This window comes from Cervus elaphus, chromosome 13 (assembly GCF_910594005.1).
Source record: "Cervus elaphus chromosome 13, mCerEla1.1, whole genome shotgun sequence".
Classification (NCBI taxonomy): Eukaryota; Metazoa; Chordata; class Mammalia; order Artiodactyla; family Cervidae; genus Cervus; species Cervus elaphus.
Genome location: NC_057827.1, coordinates 35079789 through 35104447, shown reverse-complemented (window position 1 = coordinate 35104447; position 24659 = coordinate 35079789). Strand labels below are relative to the sequence as shown.

At 35.6% G+C, this 24659-nt stretch overlaps 1 protein-coding gene across 2 annotated transcripts in view; it reads left to right on the top strand.

Moving 5' to 3' along the window:
• SCAPER (S-phase cyclin A associated protein in the ER) overlaps nt 1–24659 on the top strand; it is a 400216-nt gene that overhangs the window by 180772 nt on the left and 194785 nt on the right. For both annotated transcript variants that reach the window (XM_043921754.1, XM_043921755.1), the window contains exons 22-23: nt 5280–5345; nt 13670–13796. In XM_043921754.1, coding sequence (XP_043777689.1) covers nt 5280–5345; nt 13670–13796 — 193 coding nt within the window. The remainder of the gene's footprint in view (nt 1–5279; nt 5346–13669; nt 13797–24659) is intronic.

Sequence of the window (24659 nt, the reverse complement as noted above, 5' to 3'; positions counted from 1 at the left end):
AAACAGATACTTCATGAGAAGAATAACCTCTGCAAGGTAATGTAGCTAAACTGTATTAATATAATACAATATATATGTTAAGACCAAAATTGTACAATAAAGAAAGAAGGACATTTTGTAGTGATGAAAGAATTCATCAAAAATATATAACAATTACAAACATATGTGCATGTGAGAAAACCACAAAATACATTAAGGGAAAACTGACAGAATTGAGGGAGAAATAGGCCATTCACCAGTAATAGTTGGAGATTAAAGCAACTGAAACTCTATATGTTGCTGGTAGAAGTACAAATTGGAATGACCCATTTGATAAACATTTTGTAAATTAAGGTTAAGCAGGTGCTTGTCATAAAGCTCAGCAATCCCACTTCTGTATTTATCTAAGAGAAATTAAGACATTTATCCATACAGTGATTTGTCTACAAATGTTTATAGTAGTAGTCCCAGATTGGAAAGTAAAATATCCAACTGGTAGTGGATTAAACAAGTTATGGTATCCAAAGAATGGTACACTGTAGAGCAGTGGAAAGGAATAAAATAATAATATATTAAACATTATGAAAGACTCTCAAGAGATTTATTCTAAATGAATTAATTCAGATACAAGAGAGTATGTACGATTGTACTGATTTGATATTCAGAAAGCTTTGGAGTAGAAAGTAGACAGCTGGTTGCTAGGAACGAAAGAGTAGGGGAAGAGGAAAGAGAGTTATTGCAAAAAAAAACATGAGAAAACTTTGTGGGTGGTAGAAATGCTTTATATCATGATTGTGGTTTCATTTACATTGGTAGGCCCAATTGTGAAAACTCGTCAAATTATAGGTTTAAAACTTCAAGTATTTATTGGATGTAAGTTATACCTCAATAAAGCTGACCCAAGAATAAAAAAAATTATAAAGACAAAAAATGAACATTTTGAAACCAAAGCGTGGGGTTGGGGCAGAAAATGTTTGAAGTAATGAGTTTCTTTTTTTGGAGTAAGAAAAAATGGAAATAAACTATTTGACATTTGTGACAGTAAGAAAATGAAACTTATGGGAACATAGTAAAAAAATTACTCAGAATGAAATTTTAACCTTAAGTTATTTTATCAGTTGAAGTAGAAATGATCTAAACAACTCAAGGATTAGAACAACTTTCATATCTCCTTCCTGGAAAATGGTATGGATTTATTTGTGTTTATTTAACAAATACACATATGGCACTTATAATGTACTATATCTTTATAAAGATAAAAACAAATTAAATAGAAGTTGATAAGATCTAATTCTTTGAGTATATTGGTAACAAAAGAGCCTATGAAAAGGCTAGCCAAAAAAATGTAGTAAATAAATATCCCACATTATGTCTGAGAAAAAATATAATCATGATAACAAGGAGACTAAAAGTGAGGAAATGTAGTGTACAACATGACACTAATAAATTTAAAATATTAATAAAGTGAGTCATTTTCTTAAAAAATAGTCAGAATTTAATTATAATATTCAGTCTTATCTCTCATTATTCCCATATTTTAATCTTTTGCTCCAGCCAAAGGGATCTGTACACAGTTCCCTCAGTATAACTTGTGTTTCCCTCTGTGTCTTCATTATTGCTCACTTCTCTCTCCTGTTAACGTCATTTTCTTTTTGTGTATTCAGATGCTACCTATCTTTCAAGCAGGTACACTTTCCATTTCCTTGAGGAAACTCCCCATAGCATCTTAGGTGGTAATGAGCACTTGTGACAGTTCACATCTGTTACCTACTCAGCTTTGCAGAATTATGTGCCTTTTAATGCTGTATCTTCCTCTTCCTTGTGGAGAATAAATATCTTGAATAGCTCCACTATGTATATTCCTCATCCCTGCCATATATAACTATTATTATCCCCCATATTCTAGTTTAGTTTATACAGAGTATGAACTCTGGAAATAAGTGTTTAATTGATTGTTAAAAGTGAATCAAGATAAGATTCAAGTTAGGAAAAACTGCTTAACTACCATTTCAGGTAGAGTTAGGATATCTTTGGATAGTATTATAATTTTCTAGTTAAGTGTGCACAAATGGGAGAATGTGTTCAGTCTTTTCCACTTGAAGCCTCAGATGAAGAAATGTTTTGATATAGCAGACCACTTCTTAAACCTTAATTTCTTTTTTGTAAAATGAGGAAAAGATATTTTTTAAGACTGCACAAGACAGTGAGTGTATAGCTTCTGGCATGTGTGCTTGGAATGCATTGAACCCTACATAATTGTAATTTTTCCCACTTTCATATGAGGTCACAATGACAAGTAGAGTGTGGATATTTCCCCATTTTGATATGCCTTAATATTTTGGCTGAGAGCAATGAGCACATTGAAAGCTTCCCTGGCTCAGGCGGTAAAGAATCTGCTGGCAATGCAGGAGACTTGAGTTCGATCCCTGGATTGGGAAGATCCCCTGGAGAAGGGAATGGCAACCCACTCCAGCATTCTTGCCTGGAGAATCGCATGGACAGAGGAGCCTGATGGGCTACAGTCCATGGGTCGCAGAGTCATACATGACAGAGTGACTAAAACTCACTTTCAATGAGCGCATGATAAAGAATCTGCTGGCAATGCAGGAGACTTGAGTTCGATCCCTGGATTGGGAAGATCCCCTGGAGAAGGGAATGGCAACCCACTTCAGTATTCTTGCCTGGGAAATCCTGTGTGCAGAGGAGCCTGGCGGGCTATAGTACATAGGATTGCAAAGAGTTGGACATGACTGAGTGATTAACACTTTCACTTTCAATGTGCACATGTAGGTTGAAACATACATAATTTAATGTTTAATTCTAATTTAGCTATTTCTTCATTCCCAAGCATAACTTATGCTAGATTGATTTTTTTCTCTCATTAGGCCTGTTGTAAATTGCATCTTTCAGGTTTTTATGAATCAGTTTTTTTTTTTTTTTCCACCAGTCATCGCTCTCTGGATTGGTGTACATTGTGATTAGTTCTTTCACAGGTCACTAATTAGAGACTAGAACCCTTTGGATGAATGGTCAAAACTTAAATTTTGACCTCTGAAAAGAGAAACTGAAAAATCATTGTTAATATATTGTAGAAGTGACATTTGCTGATTGTTGACCTATTGATGGCTCTTAAGTGCTGGAACACACAAGCTGGAGCTTAGCTGAACAATGACAGAGAAATGTTATTAGATTTTTGCAGACTTTTGGCGTTTGACTAAATGCCAATATTAAATGTTTGTGCTGACTAGTATAAACAACAAAAGCAAAATAGAACAAATCTTTGAGTATCTGGTCACCATTTCCACTTTTAAAATTACTTCTAGACTTCAATGACTATTCTTTACACAGAAGAACTGTACAAAAAAGAACTTAATGACCCAGATAACCATGATGGTATGGTCACTCACCTAGAGCCAGACATCCTGGAGTGTGAAGTCAAGTGGGTCTCAGGAAGCAATACTATGAGCAAAGCTAGTGGAGGTGATAGAATTCCAGTTGAGTTATTTAAAATCCTAAAAGATGGTACTGTGAAAGTGCTGCACTCAATGTGTCAGCAAACTTGGAAAATGCAGCAGTGGCTGCAGGACTGGAAAAAGTCAGTTTTCATTCCAATCCCAAAGAAGGGCAATGCCAAAGAATGTTCAAACTACCACACAATTGCACTCATTTCACATATTAGTAAAGTAATGCTCAGAATCCTCTGGCTAGGCTTCAGCAGTATGTGAATCAAAAAATTCCAGATTTTTTGATTTTACAATCTGGGTTTAGAAAAGGCAGAGGAACCAGACATCAAATAGCCAACATCTATTGGATCATAGAAAAAGCAAGGAAACTCAAAAACACATCTACTTCTGCTTCATTGACCCTCTAAAGCCTTTGACTGTGTGGATCACAACAAACAAACAAATTCTCTGAAAGAGATGGGAACACCTGTCTTACCTGTCTCCTGAGAAACCTGTATGCAGGTCAAGAAGCAACAGTTAGAACAGGACCTGGAACAACAAACAGATTTACAATTGGGAAAGGAGTACATCAAGGCTGCATATTGTCACCCTGCTTATTTAACTTTATGCAGATACATCATGCAAAATGCCGGACTGGATGAATCACAAGCTTGAATCAGGATTTCCAGGAGAAATATCTACAACCTCAGATACTCAGGTGATACTACCCTAAGGGCAGAAAGCAAAGAGGAGCTAAAGAGCTTCTTGATGAAGATGAAAGAGGAGAGTGAAAAAGCTGTCTTAAAACTCAGCATTCAAAAAACAAAGATCATGGCATCTATCCCATCACTTCATAGCAAATAGATAGGGAAACAGTGGAAAGAGTGGCAGATTTTATTTTCTTGGGCTCCAAAATCATGATGGACAGTGACTGCAGCCTCAGAGTGAAAAGACACTTGCTCCTTGGTAGAAAAACTGTATCAAACCTAGATGACATATTAAAAATCAGAGACATCGCTGTGCCAACAAAGGTGTATATAGTCAAAGCTATGGTTTTTCCAGTAGTCATGTATAGATGTGAAAGTTGGACCATAAAGAAGGCTGAGCACAGAAGAATTGATGCTTTCAAATTGTGGTGTTAGAGAATACTCATGAGAGTCCCCTGACTTCAAGGAAATCAAACCAGTCAATCTTGAAGGAAATCAACCCTAAATATTCATTGGAAGGACTAATGCTGAAGCTCCAATACTTTGGCCACCTCATGCAAACAGCCAACTCTTTGGAAAAGACCTTCATGCTGGGAAAAATGGAGGGCAGAAGGAAAAGGGGGCAACAGAGGATGAGACAGTTGGATGGCATCACCAACTCAATAGACATGTGATTTTGCAAAATCTGGGAGATGGTGAAGGACAGGGAAGTCTTGGGTGCTGCAGTCCATGGGGTCACAAAGAGTTGGACATGACTTAGCAACTGAACAACAACAACAGTAATTTTGCATTGAATACCTCTTGAGGTACATTGATATTCAGCCATCTCAACCACCTTATAGAAACTTAAAATGGTTTCAAATTTAATTATGATTTTGATATTTTTGAAAAATAGGCACCATTCTGTATCAAGTCCCTAACTCAGAAATGTTTTTATGATTTTCTGTCCTGAGAGGAAATATGTATTTTTCAGTCTTTTTGGATCGCATTTATAGTATTGTAAAGAAGCAGTGTCAGAAATGGAATTGTTAAAAAATGAGCATAGTAATATTCTTAATACTGGGAGGGGAAAAACATAGCCAAAATTTTATTTTGGTATAAAAATTAGCAACAAAATAGCTAATAATGATAAAAACTCTTTTCTCTCCAGGGCCAAGGAATATGAGAGTTTATTGGAAGCAAAAAATTCTGGTTCGGACTCACCCTATAAAGCAAAGTGAGTATTTTAGTCTACATTTTATTGATTTGTCTCTTTAGTCTCTGCCTATAACAAAAGTTTATCTGAACCATTATCGTTCGCTTGTGGTCATAGACTTTTGTATCCAATGCTTAGGATTTTATTCTTCTAACACCGTATATCCAACTGGAGATGATTTTGGCAGAGGTCATTTGTCTGTATCTGGGGATATGTGATAATATTTTGGTTATCACAGATTGGAAAAACTGGTGCAGCTGCCAACAAATGAGTAGAGGCCAGGGATGCCTTTACACTTTTTTCAGTGCGTGAGATAGTCCTCCACAGCAAAGGAGTATCTCATTCAAAACATCAGTAGTGCTGAGGTAGAGAAACCCTATTTGAACAAAGCAAGTTCTGCCAAGGCTGTACTGATTCTTACTCTGAGGAGATCTCATTCAGGATTGTTGCAAGGGCCACTTGACAGGTAAGGATTTAGACTCCACCATTGGGTGTAAGTGTAATTACTAGGTGTACTAGCTAAGGAAACAAAAACATCATCATTTTGTTTATCTCAAATAGACTGCCAATAGCGATGCAGCAAGAGAAGGGTACTCATAGAATACTGCTGCTGGGAGTGCAGATTGGTATAGTCTTACTGAAAGGCCATGTGAATCTGGAGTTTAGGATATCCACTTTGGTTTTCTTTTACTTTTAAGATCTTTTATTCATTATATATACATGATTAAGTTCCAGTACTTAAAGTTTTATTTTTTAATTATAGTTGATTTACAATGTTATGTTAGTTTCTGATGTACAGAAAAGTAATCCAGTTATACATACATTGTTTTCAGATTATTTTCCATTGTAGTTTATTAAAAGATACTGAATATAGTTCCCTGTGCTGTACAGTGGGACGTTGTTGTTTATTTTATATAGTTTGCTGGTCCCAAACTCATCTAATTTATCCCCCCGCTACTTTGGACATCCACTTTAGAATTCAACTCCCCAGTGAAATAATGAAAAATGTGTGCAAATATTTATATACATAGATAACTATTTTTATGTTACTTTCAATAGTGAAAAACTCAAGAAACAACTTACATGCCACAGATGGAGGAATAGCTATAAGCAGTTGTTGGTATAGATTATGCAATAGCATTTTACTGTAGCTGTTATTTACATTTGTAATAGAAATATTCTTCCCTGTCAGAAATAAGACACCCATCAGGTATACTTTATTACTGTTTTGGAGCTAGTAGCCATTGTTATTTTAAAAGAAAAAAAGAAGTATAAAGTATTAAAGACATTAATGAAATTGTTGAGATTATGATCATACTGTATATCTGGAAAATCCGAGAGAATCAAGTGAAGAACTAGTCAAAATAAGAGAATCAATTCAGTAAGATGACTGATTTCCAAATTTATGTGACACTGTTAATAATAGGTGATGTTTACTGAACCTTTACCTTATGCCAGGCTCTTTACATGTGTTGACTCATTTATAACTCACATCAACACAATGAATTTCATGAGGAAAGTAAGCCCTAAATGGAGTAAGTAACTTGCCTAAGGTTATGCAGCAGCATATCTAAGATACAAAAGTAGTAGCTTTTCTTTTTGATAATCAGAAAATATAAATATCATTTATAATAGCAATAGAAAAGTAAACTTTTAAGAATAAACAAGAAATATGAATGCTCTACAGAAATAAAAGCTTAAAATGCTAACAAGGGATATAAAAAAATGACTCGTAAAAGTTAAAAGGCAAATTGTACTCTTGGATAGAAGACAATGTGTAGTAAATTCTCTTTAAATTCTCCTACAAATATGTGATTTCAATAAAATAACAACCTTCTTAAAGCTAGAGATAGAAGCATTTTAAAGAACATATAGAAAAATTAAGTTTCCATGAAAAAAAATTTTAAAGAGGGAAAATAAAGTAGGATTCAGCTAACAGGTGGTTAAAATAGTTTTGCATTGGCATGTGAATAGTAATACAAATTAATGGACTTGGTTTTTAAAAAAAATCTAGAAATGGATCCAAAATTTGAGGAAATTTAATATATGACATAGTATAGTGTTGGCAGAGATGGCCAGAAGTTGCTGAGCCATTCCTGAAGGCATGGCCCTTTGCAATATAACTCTGCCACCTCTCCATCAAGGGGTGGACTCTTATTAACCTTACTCTTGAATTTCACCTTTTGACTTGTTCTGATCCCCAGTCTACTGCAGAAGCAGTATGTGACTTCTGAGCCTTAGCTTCAGAAGTCTTGAAGCTTTTGCTCACAACTTTGCTTTCTTGTTCCCCTCTGACTGCCATGTAAGGAAGCTTGGGTCAGCCTCCTTGATGATGACGGATTACTTGGTCATGGTGGATGATCCGTTTAATATGCTGCTGAATTTGTTCAGCTTGTTCTGATGATGTTTTTGCATCAGTTTTTTTGCATAGTGTTCATCAGCGATAGGGGATATCAGGCCAGATCAGGCCTCTGCTTGTGTCACATTTGCTGATGTCTCATTGGCCAAGGCAAGTCATTTTGTCAAGTCCTTAGTCACTCTATGAGGAGACTATTAAGTCATGGCTAGCAAGATATACTTCAAGGGGGGACCTTTAACGTAATAGTCTATTCTGCAGCTTTCTCTGGATTCTCCTCTTGACTAACTGCTCTTCTTCATTATCTGTTGCCTCATTGTTTATTGTCTCATTGAGCTCTAACATTAGCATGCCTTTGTCCTGAGAGTTCTGGTAGAGAATTACTCTCTTGGTAATCTCATTTATTTTCATGACTTTAAACAGCTAGTATCTGGAGGGACTTTAAATTCATGTCTCCAATCCAGACCTGTCCCCAGAACTCCAGAATACAATATCCAGCTTTCATGTTAGCATTTTCACTTGGCTGTCTCTCTGTTCAGTTGAATGCCTCAGGTGCACATGTGTCAAGGTAAACTCCTGAATTTTGTTTCCAAAACTTACCCCTCCTATTTTTGTTTATCTTAAGAAATGGCAGGTTCATCCTTACATGAAGTCATCTAAAACTTTAGAGTCATCCTTTTTCTGAAAAAGCTTGATTATTGTAACTGATTGAAATAGGTAACCAAAAAGGAGATGAAAAGACATGTCTCCTTATAAAATTATTCTATTTAATAAATGAAAATGACTTTCTCCAGTTTCCCTTCCCCCTTCCAGAAAAATTCAGTCCTATAGCTCTTAGATGAGAGCACCACCAAGCAGCCATCTGCATTGGCTGGATGACTGGATGCAGTGGGGGCAGAATGGTGGCTGTCAGAGCCTGAGTGAACTAAGGATGGGTGGCCAGGTGTGAGGGTTCAAAGCCGAGCAGAGGACGGGAGCTTCCGTGTGGGGTAGGACACCATGGCCTGGTGTGGGGAATCAGAGCCAAGTGACGAGGGCATATCCATGGAATGTTATCCTTGCCCAGTCTGTCAGGGGAGCCTTGTAAAGGCTGTGAAACCCATGCATGCGTGAGAAGAGCAGAGGAGACCAGTGTGGGGAGTCAGAGCCAAGCAGGTAGATAATAATGTACATAAACAAAGATGGGTGATATGTTGGGGGGGTTGTTCACATAAGTAAATATATTAAGGATGTTGGAAGACAGATTGCTCACTGTTAGAGAAGAGAGTTAAAAAATATACTCAAGGAGAATAGAAAATCCTGCAGTGATGAATTGACATTGTAGATATCAGTTTTAACTTGTATTTTCCAACATATATGTAGAAATAAATATAGATGTAAAGTGTAGGGATACACACACACACACACATGCCCTTGGAGCAATGCAGAGTGGGGTTTAGAGGTACTGACCCTCTGATCAGTCAAAAATCTGCCTGTAACTTTTACAGTCAACCCTTCCCCTCTGAGGTTTTACATTCACAAATTCAACCAACCAGGAATCCTGTGGTACACACATAGTGTACAAAATATGTATAAACGGGCCTGTACAGTTCAAAGCCCTGTTGCTCAAGCATCATCTTTTTGTAAATATAATTATATATATTTTATATTTATTTAGATAAAATAATGTATACACATTTTCTAGATCTTTCCACCAAGGATGAGGGTCTTGGGAACAGCAGCACCTTGATAGCATTGAGCACATCTAGTATTAAGTGTAAGGATGACATAGTTCCCTGAAAGGGTAGATGGGTTCTTTATCCACAAGAAAGGATGCTGGAGGCAACAATGAAAGATGTTCCATATGGGAAGCAATATATGCACACTGGCTTTTTTCATTTTATAAGAGGATTTCTTAAACTCTTAACATTTAGAAATACAGGCTTAGGCATATTAATTTAAAAATGGAAGAGAAACCTGTAGCCTTAAATTTAGGCTGTGTACCTCTCAAATAGAGAAGGTTTATAAGAAAAAATGGAAGTTAATATATTTATGTCTTCCTGCCCATCACACTTAAAGAACAATGTTATTTCCTAACATGGACCCAGTTTCCCTTCTTACACTTATAACTCTTCCCAATGATCCTAATGAACCTCCCAAAACTTTACTGTGATAAAAGTTAGGGCTCCTTATAGAGGAGCCCTTATGTTTCACATTTACCAGTAACAGATTTGAACTGAGAATTGTTAAAATGTGTTCAAATTTTGAGAAGAAAATATCTGACCTTAAAAAATTCTCCACAAAGCCATTTACCTGTCAGATACTTCTCATGTTCTGGGCTAGGAATTATGAATTTTTCTTTTCATGCTAGAAAAATTATCTACCAGAATTTACACAAATAGCAATTTCTGTATTAAAAAACTGCACCCTCTAAACAGCTCCTATTCTTGCCCTATAAGGAAACTATAACTTTCAGGAATTGAGTCCTGTGACATTCAATCATTATTTATAGTATGAATCAAAATCTAATGCTTTTTTTCTTGAGAGGAGCTATGTTATTTGTGGTACTTCTGTGGAGGCCAGGAATGAAGCAGAGGTTTAGCTCATGTTACCACAGCATCCCCTTCATTTGGCATTCTTCCTTGAAGGGTAGGTTCATATGAGTCCCAGATTTGATTTACCTCAGGGTGAAATATAAGCCTCTTGTATTCTGTGAATTAAAATGGTCCTTGTGCCTCCCTAAATACCCCTGGTTTTCAGTGGAATGTGAGCATTCTTGGTAAGAGTACTACTAGATTCATATGCATCTGTTGCTATGGCTGGATATTTAGTTACATGGTGTGCAGGCTTTATTCAGCCAAGAGCTGAAGTGGCTACTTATCTGTCACACAATGGAGTTTGCTGCCAATATTCGTCCACATGATAAGGTCAGTTACTTTAATCGGATGGGACTCTAGCCCACATTCGATTAGGAGGAAAAGGACTATGTTGCTCTTAGTGTGTTTTTGTAATTTTTATATTCTCGAAATGTTAGATTGAGACATTCTGTCAGTAAGTAGTAATAATAGTTGATTATTTATTGATTATTTATTCAATGTCTACTTTAGTGAATGGTGTTAGGTACATTACATTAATTATCTCTAATCTTCAGAAGCTCTAAAGAAAAAAATATATGTATATATAATCTCCACTTTTAAGTTGAAGAAATTGAGATTGAGTATTTAAATAACCTCCCCACAGCTTACTTAAAGCCAGAATTTAAGCCTAGGTATTTCTGATTTTAGAGTTTGTGTTCATTCTGTGACTTATCAAAGTAAACTCCATATAGACAGTTTAGATTTAAACTGGAGTTCACAAGTGCCTTTTTGAACTGCAGCTGCTATTGTATTCTTTGAGGAATTAAAGATTTTTACATAAATACATTTTTAGATGAAATTGTGTTCTAGGATATTATTCATTTGTGAATATAATTTTCTTATTGAATTGACTGATACGGTGTGGAGACAAAGCATGAAATCTGAAGATGAAAGGCATAGATTTCTAGTTCCAATAGTGCATTTACTAGCCGTGAAGCCTTGGGAAAGTCACCTCATCTTCTTAAGCCCTAGCATTTAAACAGGGATGGATAATGTTTTTCAGAGGACAAATAAGATCATGTACATGAAAGTATTTTGTAACATAGAGGTTATGGATATTATTAAGAATAGTATAAAGAAGAAATTTCTTCTTAGACCATACATCAGTACTTCTAGAGTGTACTTATGTAACGATGCTATGGATAAGATGGTGAATCGTTCGATAACCCTCTCATAAGGTTAATATTGTGCTTCTGCACTGTTCAGTATGATAGCTTCTAGCCAAATATGGCTGTTGAAATTATTAAGATTAAATTAAATTAGTTCTTCATACCGAAGCCTCTTCACTCTAGGGCCTGTGAGCCACAACTGCTGAGCCTGTGTGCTGCATCTATTGAAGTCCTAGAGACCCTGCTTAGAAACAAGAGAAGCCGCCACAAGGAGAAGCGTTGGTACCACAACTAGAGAGTAGCCCCCATTTGCTGCCACTAGGGGAAGCCTACACACAGCAACGGAGACCCTGTACAACCAAAAATAAATGAAATAAAATGGTTAATTTTTTTTTAAAGTTCTACAGTCATACTAACTGTCTTTCAAGTGCACAATAGGTACATTTGGCCAGCAGCCACCAGGTTGTACATAATAGTTATGGAACATTTCCATCATTACCAAAAATCCTGTTGTCAATCTCTGCGTGAGAGAGACTTGTGATAGTGACTTGAAGGAATAGATCAGAGAAAGCAGTGTTTGAGCTAGGAACTTAGGGAAGAGTACGATTTTTCTGGAGGTGGGGGAAGTAGTTCAGAAGGAATGAATAAAAGAGCATTTGCAAAGATACTGAAGCAGGGAAAGCAGGATTTAGATCCAGAAAGACCTCATGCATATAGAGCCAGTGCGGTAAGATTAGCCCTACATGGGAGGAATCAATCTTCCTTGATTGTAATAGGAGACATAAAGGAGAGTATGGGTGAAATGCTCACATGCTTATAGATTTTTGGCAGAAAGTGAGGATTTCCTTGTTCCAGTAGCTTCCATTTTCTCTATGAAATGTAAAATCTTCTTATATGAAAGCAAGGGGGAGAAGGAAGAGTGGAATTATGAGGAGATGGAGCAATATATGAAGAAGTCTTCGTGGAAGAGTGCAAGAGTGAGCAGACTTGGACAAACTTACTAGTAAGATTCTGAAGCCATAGTCATGCCAACCTTTTGTATGGTATGAGTTTTTCTCAGTATCAGAAATGGAAACGGCTGGCAGATGTTCACTAATCCAGCTAAATTAATGTTGACAAGGCACCGAGAGGGATGCCTGGCCCACTAAACAAACGTTGATGATTGTTACCATAACTGGGGGTTAGCTGTAGGAGTAACAGAACAACAGAGAGGGAAGTGACTGTATACAAGTGATTATACACGTTTACAAGGAAGTGATTATAATGGAGGCCAAGGGAATCAGTCATAGATAAAAATGGAAGTAGGGTCACAGGGAAATGGCATATGGGGAAAAGTGGAGAGATACAGGATGGTGTCTGGTGAGCGTCTCAGGTAGGATGCTCAGGTGAATAACAGAATAGGAGGAGAAGACTGCTCGAAGAATGAAGTGTGTGAAACAGAAGTAAGGGCTTTAAAGAAACGTTAATGCAGTCCACTCACTAAAGAGTCCTAGGAAATACGTGTTATTTTCGCGTGTGCTAAGTCACTTCAGTAGTGTCTAACTCTTTGCGACCCCTTGGACTGTAGCCCGCCAGGCTTCTCTGTCCATGGGATTTTCCAGGCAGAAATACTGGAATGGATTGCCTTGCCCTCCTCCAGGGGATCTTCCCAACCCAGGATCGAATCCACATCTCTTATGTCTCCCGCATTGGCAGGTGGGGTCTTTACCACTAGAGCCACCTGGGTTCCCCAGGTGTGTTATGTGTTATTCTTGGTGAAGAGCAAATAAAAGCAAATGCTCTGTTGTCTAAATGACATCAGCAGTGACAGGAAATCCCCAAATTGCTTATAAACTGGAACATGGGGAATTTGACATTCTAAGAATTTACAATGCTTATAATTGCCTTAAAGATTTACATCAAAATATGAAAACCTGCTCAGGCTCCTCTCCTCCTTTTCTCTGCCATCATACTCTGACTTTCCCCATCATCGGGTCTGTTCTAGTGTGAGAGTAACGCAGAAGCTGGTGGCAGCAGCTGCCCCCACTGGCCCTGTGGATGGACAGTACTGTCCTCTGGGTCTGTTTCATGACAAAGACGAGATTGGTGTTTGTGAACATAGAGTAATAATGGCCTCAGGAGTGATTTGTTTTTCTTTTCCTTAGGTACTCTATGAAGCAGTTTCCAATATAATAATGAAAGTAACTTTTGTTTAAAAGTGCTGGAAAATGAAATATTGTAGTCTAATTCATTCATGTCATTCTTCTCTTTTATTTTGTATCCAAGGCTTCAGCGGTTAGCCAAAGATCTTCTAAAACAACTACAAGTACAAGACAGTGGCTCATGGGCAAGCAATAAGGTTTCTGCTTTAGATCGGACCCTTGGTGAGGTCGCTAGAATATTGGAAAAAGAGGTATGTAACTCATCTCTGGCCTCTGGCCATAATCTTTATGTTTCTTTCTTACTGACTTCCCTGGTGGCTCAGATGGTAAAGCATCTGCCTACAATGTGGGAGACCCAGGTTCAATCCCTGGGTTGGGAAGATCACCTGGAGAAGGAAATGGCAACCCACTCCAGTATTCTTGCCTGGAAAATCACATGGACAGAGGAGCCTGGTAGGCTACAGTCCATGGGGTCGCAAAGAATCAGACCTGACTGAGCGATTTCACTTTCACTTTTCTTTCTTATTATGACGGCCATGGGACTACAACGCAAACTCTTAGGTATATGTGTTTCTTTGGTGTTTCCAAAAGCCAGTCAACCATTGGTGGATATTTTTTCTTTTTGTTCTTAATGATATTGAAATTGTTTTTAGTTGTCTTAACTGAAGTCCTCTATGGCAAAAATACTTTCTTTACATTGTGGTTTTTGCAGTCATATTTTTCCTAACATGACATTCTATTTTAAATAGAATCAGAGTAATAAAGATATACAGTTTTATGGCAGAAAATATAAGACTTTGAATTATAAAGCCTATAAATCACAGATTTTCACAAAACACCAGTTTCCTTCCTGTTTCCAATAGAAGATTTGATAGTTTTCTTTAATGACTTACAGGCATTAAATGTTTCAATGACAGTTTAAAAAATTCTTAATGGTTTTAAAAGTATTTATTATTCACTATAGAAAATTTTAAAGGAACAAAGAAGAAATAAAACTCCCTGTAATATCCACTATTGACATTTTATTGTGTTTTTTCTAATATTTTACTCTACATTTTTACAGTATTTTATATTGCTAATTTTATCATAAATATTTTATCATATCTTATAAATTCTTTTTAACTGAATGAACATATCACAGTTTATACAATTTATATCACTTAGGTGGCTTTCTAATTTTTTTGTTTAAGGTAATGTTCATCTTTGTTTATTAGCTGTAATTTTTGTTTTCTAGGTTTAAACTGTATTGTGTAATATTTTATATATATGAAAGAATGTAGGAATAAAAATTACATAAATGCAATGGGTTATGATCTCATGACCAACCCAAGAACTAAGTTAATCCCAGTATATTTATTATTTATAGTTCCCACTGGATTCCTTCCTCACCCTATCCCCCTGCCTCTGCTCCCTTTCAGGAAATACTGTATAGAATTAAAGGGGTATCCTTTCTTTGTTTTATAAAAATAGTGTTCTTGATTTATCACATAATTGTATATTTAATTAATATATTATTTTGTTTTGCTTGTGTTTGACCTTTATAAAATATTACACTGAAGACTTCTTGATTTTTTTCAATCAAAATTATGGCTCTAAGTTTTATTTAAGCTTATAAATGTAGCTATTTTTCATTAATTTTCTCTCTCATATAGTGAGTACTGCATTGTGTTAGTACTACAATCTTTTATATCCTTCTCCTGACAATAGATGTTCATTTTCAGGATTGGATGTGTGTGGGTGTGTGTGTGTGTGTGTGTGTGTAGACGGGGATGATTGGAGAGAGGGAGAGAGGTAAGGGGCAGTGCTGCTCACACAATTTCTGTATTAGAACAATTCAAGAAGAATTTCTCTAAAGCAGGGAAGGAGCCTCAGACTTTAGTCTGCATCAGAATCACCTAGAGGACTTGTTAAAACACCTTGGATTTCTGATTCAGTAGATCTGGAGTGGGTCCCAAGAATTTGTATTTCCAGTAACTTCCCAAGTGACATTGATGCTGCTGGTCCAAGGACTATACTTTGAGAGCTTGCTCTATGCTAGGCAATATGCCTCAGGGGCAGAATTACTGGGTTTTCAGTCATATGAATAACCAACTTTACAAGACAATGCTCAGCTGCATTTTGGCATCAAGCAATAATCCTCTTTAGGAACTGAAAGCAGCATACTCACTGTGGCATGACAACAGAGCCAGATGAAGTCAGTTCTTTTGTATAACATGTCCTTTTCAAAGTATGAGAGAGTTCAGAAACTGGTAGTTGTCCAGCATGTACTGGATGGAATATTTAGAGGTTTTATATGCCTTGGGGAAATCTCTATTTTAAAATTAGCAGATACTGATTGTTTTCTTTTTGTTTTTAAAAAAGGGTACTTATACTTTGAAATAAAAGGCATTGCTTGAAGATCCTACCATATAAACTTTATCTTACGAATATTGTTTTAGATTGAAGTAGTCACAGAATTTTTGAGTAAAAGGTAAAATGATCTGTGTAAGAAAGGTATTCAGTATGAAAATCTAAGTAAAGTTATTTCATTCACAAAGGGGCAATTTACCAGAATACCACTGATTCCTTATAATTTGAGGGAGAAAAATGTTGTCTGGCTCCCAGTCTAAATGGTCTGTGTCAGGAACCTTGCTGTAAAACTGTCCTCAGAGTATATACTGCAGGACCACCTAAGAGTCTAAACTTACCTACAATAAGATCCTTTTGCAACTTTTAGAACTAAAATCCTTTTTACTTTGCCAAGACAGACACACTTTATGTGAAATCCTGTTCATAGAGTTATACTGACATTTCAATGTAATTCAACTGATGGTATTTATGATTTCAGTCTAGGAATTATAAATAACCATTCCTTTTTGTTTGGAAAACTGCCTGGAGTAACAAAATCATTAGCGCCAAAGCCAAGTACCCAGTGAAGAATTTGAAGACAGCCTAGAAGTGACAGGGGTGGGACTGGTGGAACTTGGGCAAGCACTCACTGAGGAATGGTGAGAGATTAATCTTGAGGTCTTTGTCCTCTTAGTTTAGACCTCAACATACTGATGCTTTCTGTTACTGCTTCGGCACAGTTCCCTCAGATAATTTTTCTGAAGTTCTGAGAACTGTTTTAGGGCTAACAGGTTAAAAGTGTGAAGCACGAAAGTGTTCTGTCTGGTCTGGTTTCCTTGGTGTGTATGCCCAGGAGTGGGATTGCTGGGTCATATGGTAGTTCTATTTCCAGTTTTTTAAGGACACATGTGCCCCAGTGTTCATCGCAGCACTGTTTATAATAGCCAGGACATGGAAGCAACCTAGATGCCCATCAGCAGACGAATGGATAAGGAAGCTGTGGTACATATACACCATGGAATATTACTCAGCCATTAAAAAGAATTCATTTGAATCAGTTCTAATGAGATGGATGAAACTGGAGCCCATTATACAGAGTGAAGTAAGCCAGAAAGATAAAGACCAACACAGTATACTAACGCATATATATGGAATTTAAAAAGATGGTAACGATAACCCTATATGCAAAACAGAAAAAGAGACACAGATGTGCAGAACAGACTTTTAGACTCTGTGGGAGAAGGCGAGGGTGGGATGTTCTGAGAGAATAGCATTGAAACAAGTATACTATCAAGGGTGAAATAGATCACCAGCCCAGGTTGGATGCATGAGACAAGTGCTCAGGGCTGGTGCACTGGGAAGACCCAGAGGGATGGGATGGAGAGGGAGGCAGGAGGGGGGATCGGGAAGGGGAACACGTGTAAATCCATGGCTGATTCATGTCAATGTATGGCAAAAACCACTACAATATTGTTAAGTAGTTAGCCTCCAACTAATAAAAATAAATGGGGGAAAAAAAAAAAGGCCAAGCCATGTTAAAAGAAGGGAATTGGATTTTATTCCAAGTATGAGAAGACACAGTACAAGATTTTAGGCAAGGGGTTAATCTGACTCATATATATTTTTTCAAGTCTTTTCAGGAGATTGTATAATAGCAAATAGTTGATAGAGAAACACAATGGAAGTTAAGAGGTTTCAAAAAAAAAAGTGTTCTGTCACAAAAGAGATTTGGAGACTAAGGAGATCTGGGTATTTTAGTACTTACTGTGTGACTCACATTCCTTCTGGCTTAGGTTCTCTGATTCTATTTGTAAGCTTTGTTGTATGCGTTATGCTTTTTAACAAACTGCGCCACAAACCGCTGCTTAAAGTATAAAATCTAATAGGAGATTTTCTCTTCACAAGGATTAAAGCCACCAAAGCCTACACCCTGACATAATCATGAACTGTCTCACCTGCCCTCAGAGATTGCAAAGAAAGTGCCTCAGCAAAGTACAGAAGATATAACCATAATCCAGCCCTGGAATAGATTTGCAGTCCAAATTCACATCACCCATACTATTTTAGATGTTGAATTGAGTTTAAAGTAGTCCCAGATTGATTAGTAGCATCCCCTAGGAACCTGACAGAAAGAAATGCAAATCCTAATTGGAAGAAGACACCTTTATCCTAGGCCTCAAGGCATTTTGTGAAGTAATTTTATGAGAAGAAGTGGCCACAGTCAAAACACAACCACAAAAGTAGATTAAGTCTATGAATAAGCTCAAGCAGAAAGCAGAACTGCAAGACTTTGTAAATACCAGTCATAAAACTGTGTGTTTTATGTGTTAGGAAATAAAAGACAGGATTGAAAATATCTGCAGTTATGGACCTAACAATAGTGACACAGAAGGTAATTCAGAATAGCCCTCTCACTGATGACAGTTAATAAACTGTGAATAAACTATAAACTGGTTCCAAAATGCTAATAGAGTAGTAAATAATTACTGGTCCAAGATCTAGGAACATGGCATTTTAGAGCTGGTTATAGTTGGTGATCCAAAAAAGGTGGATGAGAAGCTGAGTAGTACTTTTAATAATATTGCAGAACTGGTGGAGAAGAAACATTAGCATCTAGGACTGTCAGTGCTAACACAGTGGCAAAAAGTTGGTGTTTTGGGTTGAGACTTTAAAGGACTGAACTACTAGAGAGGGTAAACAGAAAGTGTGCCAGTCACTGCGCAGACTGCAGCTAAAGGTCAAACCATCTGAGTGGCTGGGAAAACCCCGATCATTGAAAAAAAAAAAACAGGAAAGTGATCTGGAATTGCTAATACCTCCAGGTACCTAACAAAAGCAAATAGAAAATCTACTGTGGAGGAAGATATTATAATAATCAACCTAAGCCTCAAATTATTTCAATAATGTGATTTTAAAATATATTTTCTGGCAGAGAAAGATAATTAAGCATATAAAAGGCAAGACAACATGGATAAAAATCAATAGAAACAAATAGGGACTCTAGAACTATGCTTACTGAGTTCAAGGATATAAGTATTCATTTTTTTTTTTAAGTATAGTGCATTTGAAAGAAAATAGAAATTTGAGAACTGAATGTTTTTGTAACTAAAATTAGAAAAACTGTAGATGAAATAACAGAATAAACCAACTGGAGAGAGAATTTGTGTGTACTGTAAGATAGGTCATAGGAAAGAATCCTGACTGAAGCATGGAGAGAAGATATGGAAAATATAGAGAAGAGTGTAAGAGGCATGTAATATATAGTGAAAATACCTAATATATGTATAGTTATTCAGAAGGAGAGGAGTAGAAACATTATTTGAAGTCATTATCATTTAGAACTTTCTAAAACTTATAGATCAATCCACAGATTCATGAAACCAAATAAAATTCAAGCGGGGTAAATTAAAAAGAAATCCACAGCCCACAGACATCATAGTAAAACTGAAGAAAATCATAGTGCAAGCCTATCTCCTTCATGAACTTGGATTCAAATTTCCTAAACAAATTTTGGCAAACCAAATCATGCAATGTATTAAACGAATAATATGTAACAACAAAGTTAGATTTATTCAAGATATGCAAGTTTAGTGTATTGTTGGAAAATCAGTCATAGCTTATATTAATGGAAGAAAAAGATCATCTCAAAAGATGCAGTTAAAAAGCATTTGATAAAATCATCACCAAAGCAATTCATGATAGTAAACCAGGAACAGAATGGAATTTCCTAACCTAACAAATTGTTTCTGCCCAAAAAAAGAGCATAGCTGATATCATGAACTATTGAACAAGTTTAACAAAGCCACTGGATATAAGGAGAGTATATAAAAATCAATTGTATTATGATGTCATCAAAAGAATTAAGTATGTAAGAGTAAATCTATCATGTTCATAGATGAGATTTTTTCGTATCTCTTATTTAAAGCTGCACAAATTAAGATGGTGCACTGTTGGAGCAAAGATGGAGAAAAAGAAAAATATAAACAGTCCTATTCTAATGTATATGCTTGATGCATGGCATGTGAAGGACTTGTTTATGTGTATATGGAAAAAGGAGGTGGGATGAAGCATTAGGAGAAAGTGTGGTCTATTTTGTGAATGATGCTGTGGTGATTAAATATCCTTATTTTTAAAAACTGAAACTTGACCTTAACTCACATCATAAACAAAAAATTAATTCTAGATTGACCTAAATGTAAATGAAAAAATAAAATTAGGAAATAACAGAAGAATGTCTTCTTGACTTTGGGGTTTTGCCTAGATAAGAAAAGTACAGAAAAGACATTAACCATAAAGGAAGGTGTTGATAAATTTGCATTAAAATAGGAACTTTTATTCATCAAGAGACTCCAAGGAAAGGAAAGAATAAAAAAGAACAAGAAAGGGAGAAGACATTTATATGTACAATTCACAAAGAAGGGTATCCAGAGCATATAAGGAATCCCTACAAATTAATAAGGAAAGAAAAACCCCAACAACAACCTAATAGGAAAATGGTCAAGAGAATGGCATTCCAAAAGGAGAAATTTAAATAGCCAATAAATAAATGCAAAGATAGTCAATCTCTTTAATAATCATGAAAATCTAAATTAAAAATTTGGTGTTATACTGTGAGTCATCTATCAGAATGGCAAAAAATTAAACACGGAAAATACCAATTATCAGCAAAGATCTAGAGCAGTGGGAATGCTTATACCCTGTTTGTGATAAGTTAGTGCTACCGCTTTATTTTTTTAATTTTTATTGAAGTGTGGTTCATAGAAAACGTTGCATTAGTTTCAGGTATACAGCAAAGTGCATTGGTTATATGTATACATATATCCACTCTTTCCCTATGTAGGTCATTACACAGTCATGAGTAGAGTTCCCTGTACAATGCAATAGGTTCTTACTAGTTACCTATTTCATGCATAGTAGTATGTATATGTCAATCCCAATCTCACTAGGTCCATCCATGTTGCTGCAAATGGCATTATTTTGTTCTTATTCATGGCTGAATAATATTCTGTTATATACACATACCATATCTTTATCTATTCATCCTTCAGTGGATACTTAGGTTGCTTCCATGTCCTGGCTACTGTAAATAGTGCTGTAGTGAGCCTTGATGGGGTGTGTGTATCTTTTCAAATCATGGTTTTCTCCAGGTATATGCCCAGGATCAACTAAAGTTGAAGGCATGCATATCATATTTTACTTTCAGGTCTATATCTGAGAGAAACTAATGCATATATGCATAAGGAGACATGTGCACAAAAATTCAAAGGTGGCATTATTTATAATTACCAAACATGGAAGATAACCCAAGTATCCTTCAACAGCTGAATGTATAAATTATGGTAGCAACATGGATATGTCTCACAATGTGCAGTGAATGAAACAATTCACCAAAATATGTTTATACTCTATTGCAGTTCCAATTATATGAACTTCAAGAACAGACAAAGCTAACCTTACTGTTTTGGAATGTAAACCTAGGTGGTAAAACTATAAAGAAGATACGGGAAGTATTTCTCATAAAAATCAGGATAATGATTATCCAGAGGAGAGTGCCTGATATGATCAGGGAGATTTACTGAAGGGGTTTCCAGAGTGCTTCTAGTCTTTTTTTCTTGACCAGATGGTGCTGTTATGCTCAAATTACTCTTTAAATTGTGTTATGTGTTTTCTATTTTTTTTTCTGACTTTCTATATGTTTGTTATGTTTCACAATAAAAATTACACTAAGAGTTCAAGTTAAATTGCTTCAAAGACACTTTTGTTGCACAAATGTTTAATTATTTCAAATAAGAGTTTTTAAAACATTCTTATATATGCAGAGGCACTCTCCTCATTCTTGCCATTGTATTAAATTTGTTCTAAGTAAATGTGATTTGTATTTGTATTGGCTTTCTCAGTACTCTGCCACACTGCACATTACATTTAAGTTTGGATAGTAACAGCATCCCACAAGCTTTCTGTGGTTTATCAGTAACATGAGACATTTGTATGCTGTTACTATAAGTAAACAGTTTAAGCAGATGGATTGGACATGGATTTTGTCCAGTTGCCTTTCCTGACTTTTTTAGAATCCTGCCAAATTTAAATAGGGATTCAGCTGTGAGTCTCTTCAACCTCAATAAGTAAACCACATAGCTGACAGCATTCATAATTTAACTGAATCGAGAGATGTCAAACCACGGTTGACTTTATGATACCTATAGCACAAGCTGCCATGCTTTGGTGCTTTTGAAGTTTATCCTGCAAAATTCCACCAACAAAAAACTGTAGAAGATGGAAAGGTAGAAACTCTGCCTCACCCCATCCTCTTCTTTCCTGCTTTTCACCAACTGAGGTTTGTGGCTATTTAATACATGCCTAGACTCAGAGGAGATAAACCGCTAATCCCTAGGAGCCTTTTCCACCTAATTGTGTTCAGAAATTGTGTTCAGGTCCTGCTGGACACTGCCTCTTGTCTAAACCTCATGGTTGTGTTAGGTTTTACTTCTCTTATTCTCAGCTGGAACTCTTCAGTTGGGAGAAACTGGAAAACATTCAATTGTGGGATCCTCTTATTTTGATCCCGTCACTTACAGTGGTCTCAATTTATGGAGTTGTTTCCTCATAGCAGCTGCCTAATAACTGTATATAGCTTATATGACACCCATATTTTGTCAGAAGGTGTCAAGTATATCATATGGCCCAAAGTAAAATGAAAATGTTTCTCATATCTTCTTCAACTAGCTTGTTTTAGTCAACTAAATGGAATTATTATTTTAAGAATCATACTGATCTTTAATATGTACATGGTTTGTATTTTTTTAAAAAGAAACAGTGAAGAAAGGGAAGAAGTGTTTATATATTTTGTTTTAGGTGTGATTATATACGTATGTCCAGTTGCCAAAATTCATCAAACCAAATACTTAAATCTCTGCATTTTATGTTAATTATCTTTCTGTAAAAAAAAAAAAAATAGGTGATCATGACTGCAAAATAGTATATATTATATTTCAGATGATGAGGCTTGCCTTTATAAAAGCACACTACTTTAGTCATCTCATCTGAAATCACTTACTGTGGTTTCTTTATGAAAAGTCCTCTTTTAAAAGCAAATAAATTTGTTATAAAAATTCAGTTATGCATATTTGCACTACTAGTTTACAGCAACATTTTTATACAACTTGTGATATTTTCTATTATGATTATGCAAATTATCTCTTTGTGGACTATTCTTAAATTCTTTTTAAGAACCTCTTACGTAATATAACATAGAAACTTATGTAAAACAGACTTGCACAGAAAAATTAATAATTATAACAGCAAAAAACCTGGTGACTACTCCTTGAGAAACATCACTGTCAGCATCTCAGAACCCTCCAACCCACCTACATTTATTTTGCCAGTCATACATTTCTCTTAATATTTGGATAAATTATTACTTTGGCTTTTTGGAAACCACTTTTTTTTATTTTATGATTTTGTCCCCTAAAGGCTCCTTCCTAAATAATATATGTTAGTTTAAACATGTCTAGTTTTGAACATTATATAAATGGACTTCTCTTCTCTGTAATTTGATGTTTTGCTTCTATCAAGATTATGTATTTAAGAATTTATGTTGTTGTAAGGGGTTTTTCCCATTGTTATATATTGTCATTATATAAATTTACCACAGTAACATTTATCCATTTCACCACTAATGGACATTGGGTTGTTTTGATGAAATACGTGCTTCTAAACATGTATCGTTAAACTCATATGCAAGAATTTCCCTAGGGAATGGAATTCCTGGGTCATTTGGTATGTATATCTTTAATTTTTCTTGATAATGCTGTATCGTTTCCAAAATTATAACAAGCTACTCTACTGCCAGCAAAGTATGAAAGTCCTTTCTCTTTTTCTAACACTTGATATTATCAGACTTTTTAATTTTTGCTAATCTTGTGGATATGTAGTAGTACTGTTTGCTGTAGTTTAATGTGCATCTCTGTTTGCAGATAGGTTTGAGCACCTATTCATACTGCTTGGCCATTTGAATTTTTTTGTGACATGCCTGTTCAAATCTTTTGCCCATTTTTCTACTAATTTGTTTTTTTATGTTCTGGTTACCACTTCTCAGTTGTTCAAGTGTATTAAATATATACATTTCTATTACTCAGCTGTCATTTTACTCTCTTTTGGTTTTTTTGATGAACAGAAGTTCTTTTTTAAAATTAAAGTATAGTTTATATATTTATAATATTATATAAGTTACAACTGTACAGTATAGTGATGCACAATTTTTAAAGATTTTACTCAGTTTATAGTATTGGCTTTATTTCCTGTACTGTACAGTGTATCCTTGTAACTTGTTTTATGCATAATAGTTCGTACCTCTTACTACCCTACCAAAATATTCCCCCTCCGGCCTCTCCCCTGTGTAACCACTGATTTGTTCTCTATATCTGTGTCTTTTTTATTATGTTCACTAGTTTGTTGTATTTTAGATTCTAAGTATAAGTGATATCATATAGTATTTCTTGGTTTTAATATGGAAAAGTTATCAGTATTTTATGGTTAATAGTTTTTGCTTATCTTTATAAGCAATTGTCCTATTCCTGAGTCAAGAAGTCTTTTTTATATTTTCTTGTAGAAGTTTTATAGTTTTGCTTTAAAACTTTTAGTTTATTATCCATCTAGAATTAATTTTTTGGCTTATTGTGAAGCTTAATTTCATTTTTTTCCATCTGGGTGCTTAATTTTTTGAGCACCATTTATTGAAAAGACTAGTTTTTCCCTGTTATTCTTTGGTGCCTCGTCTATCATAAATC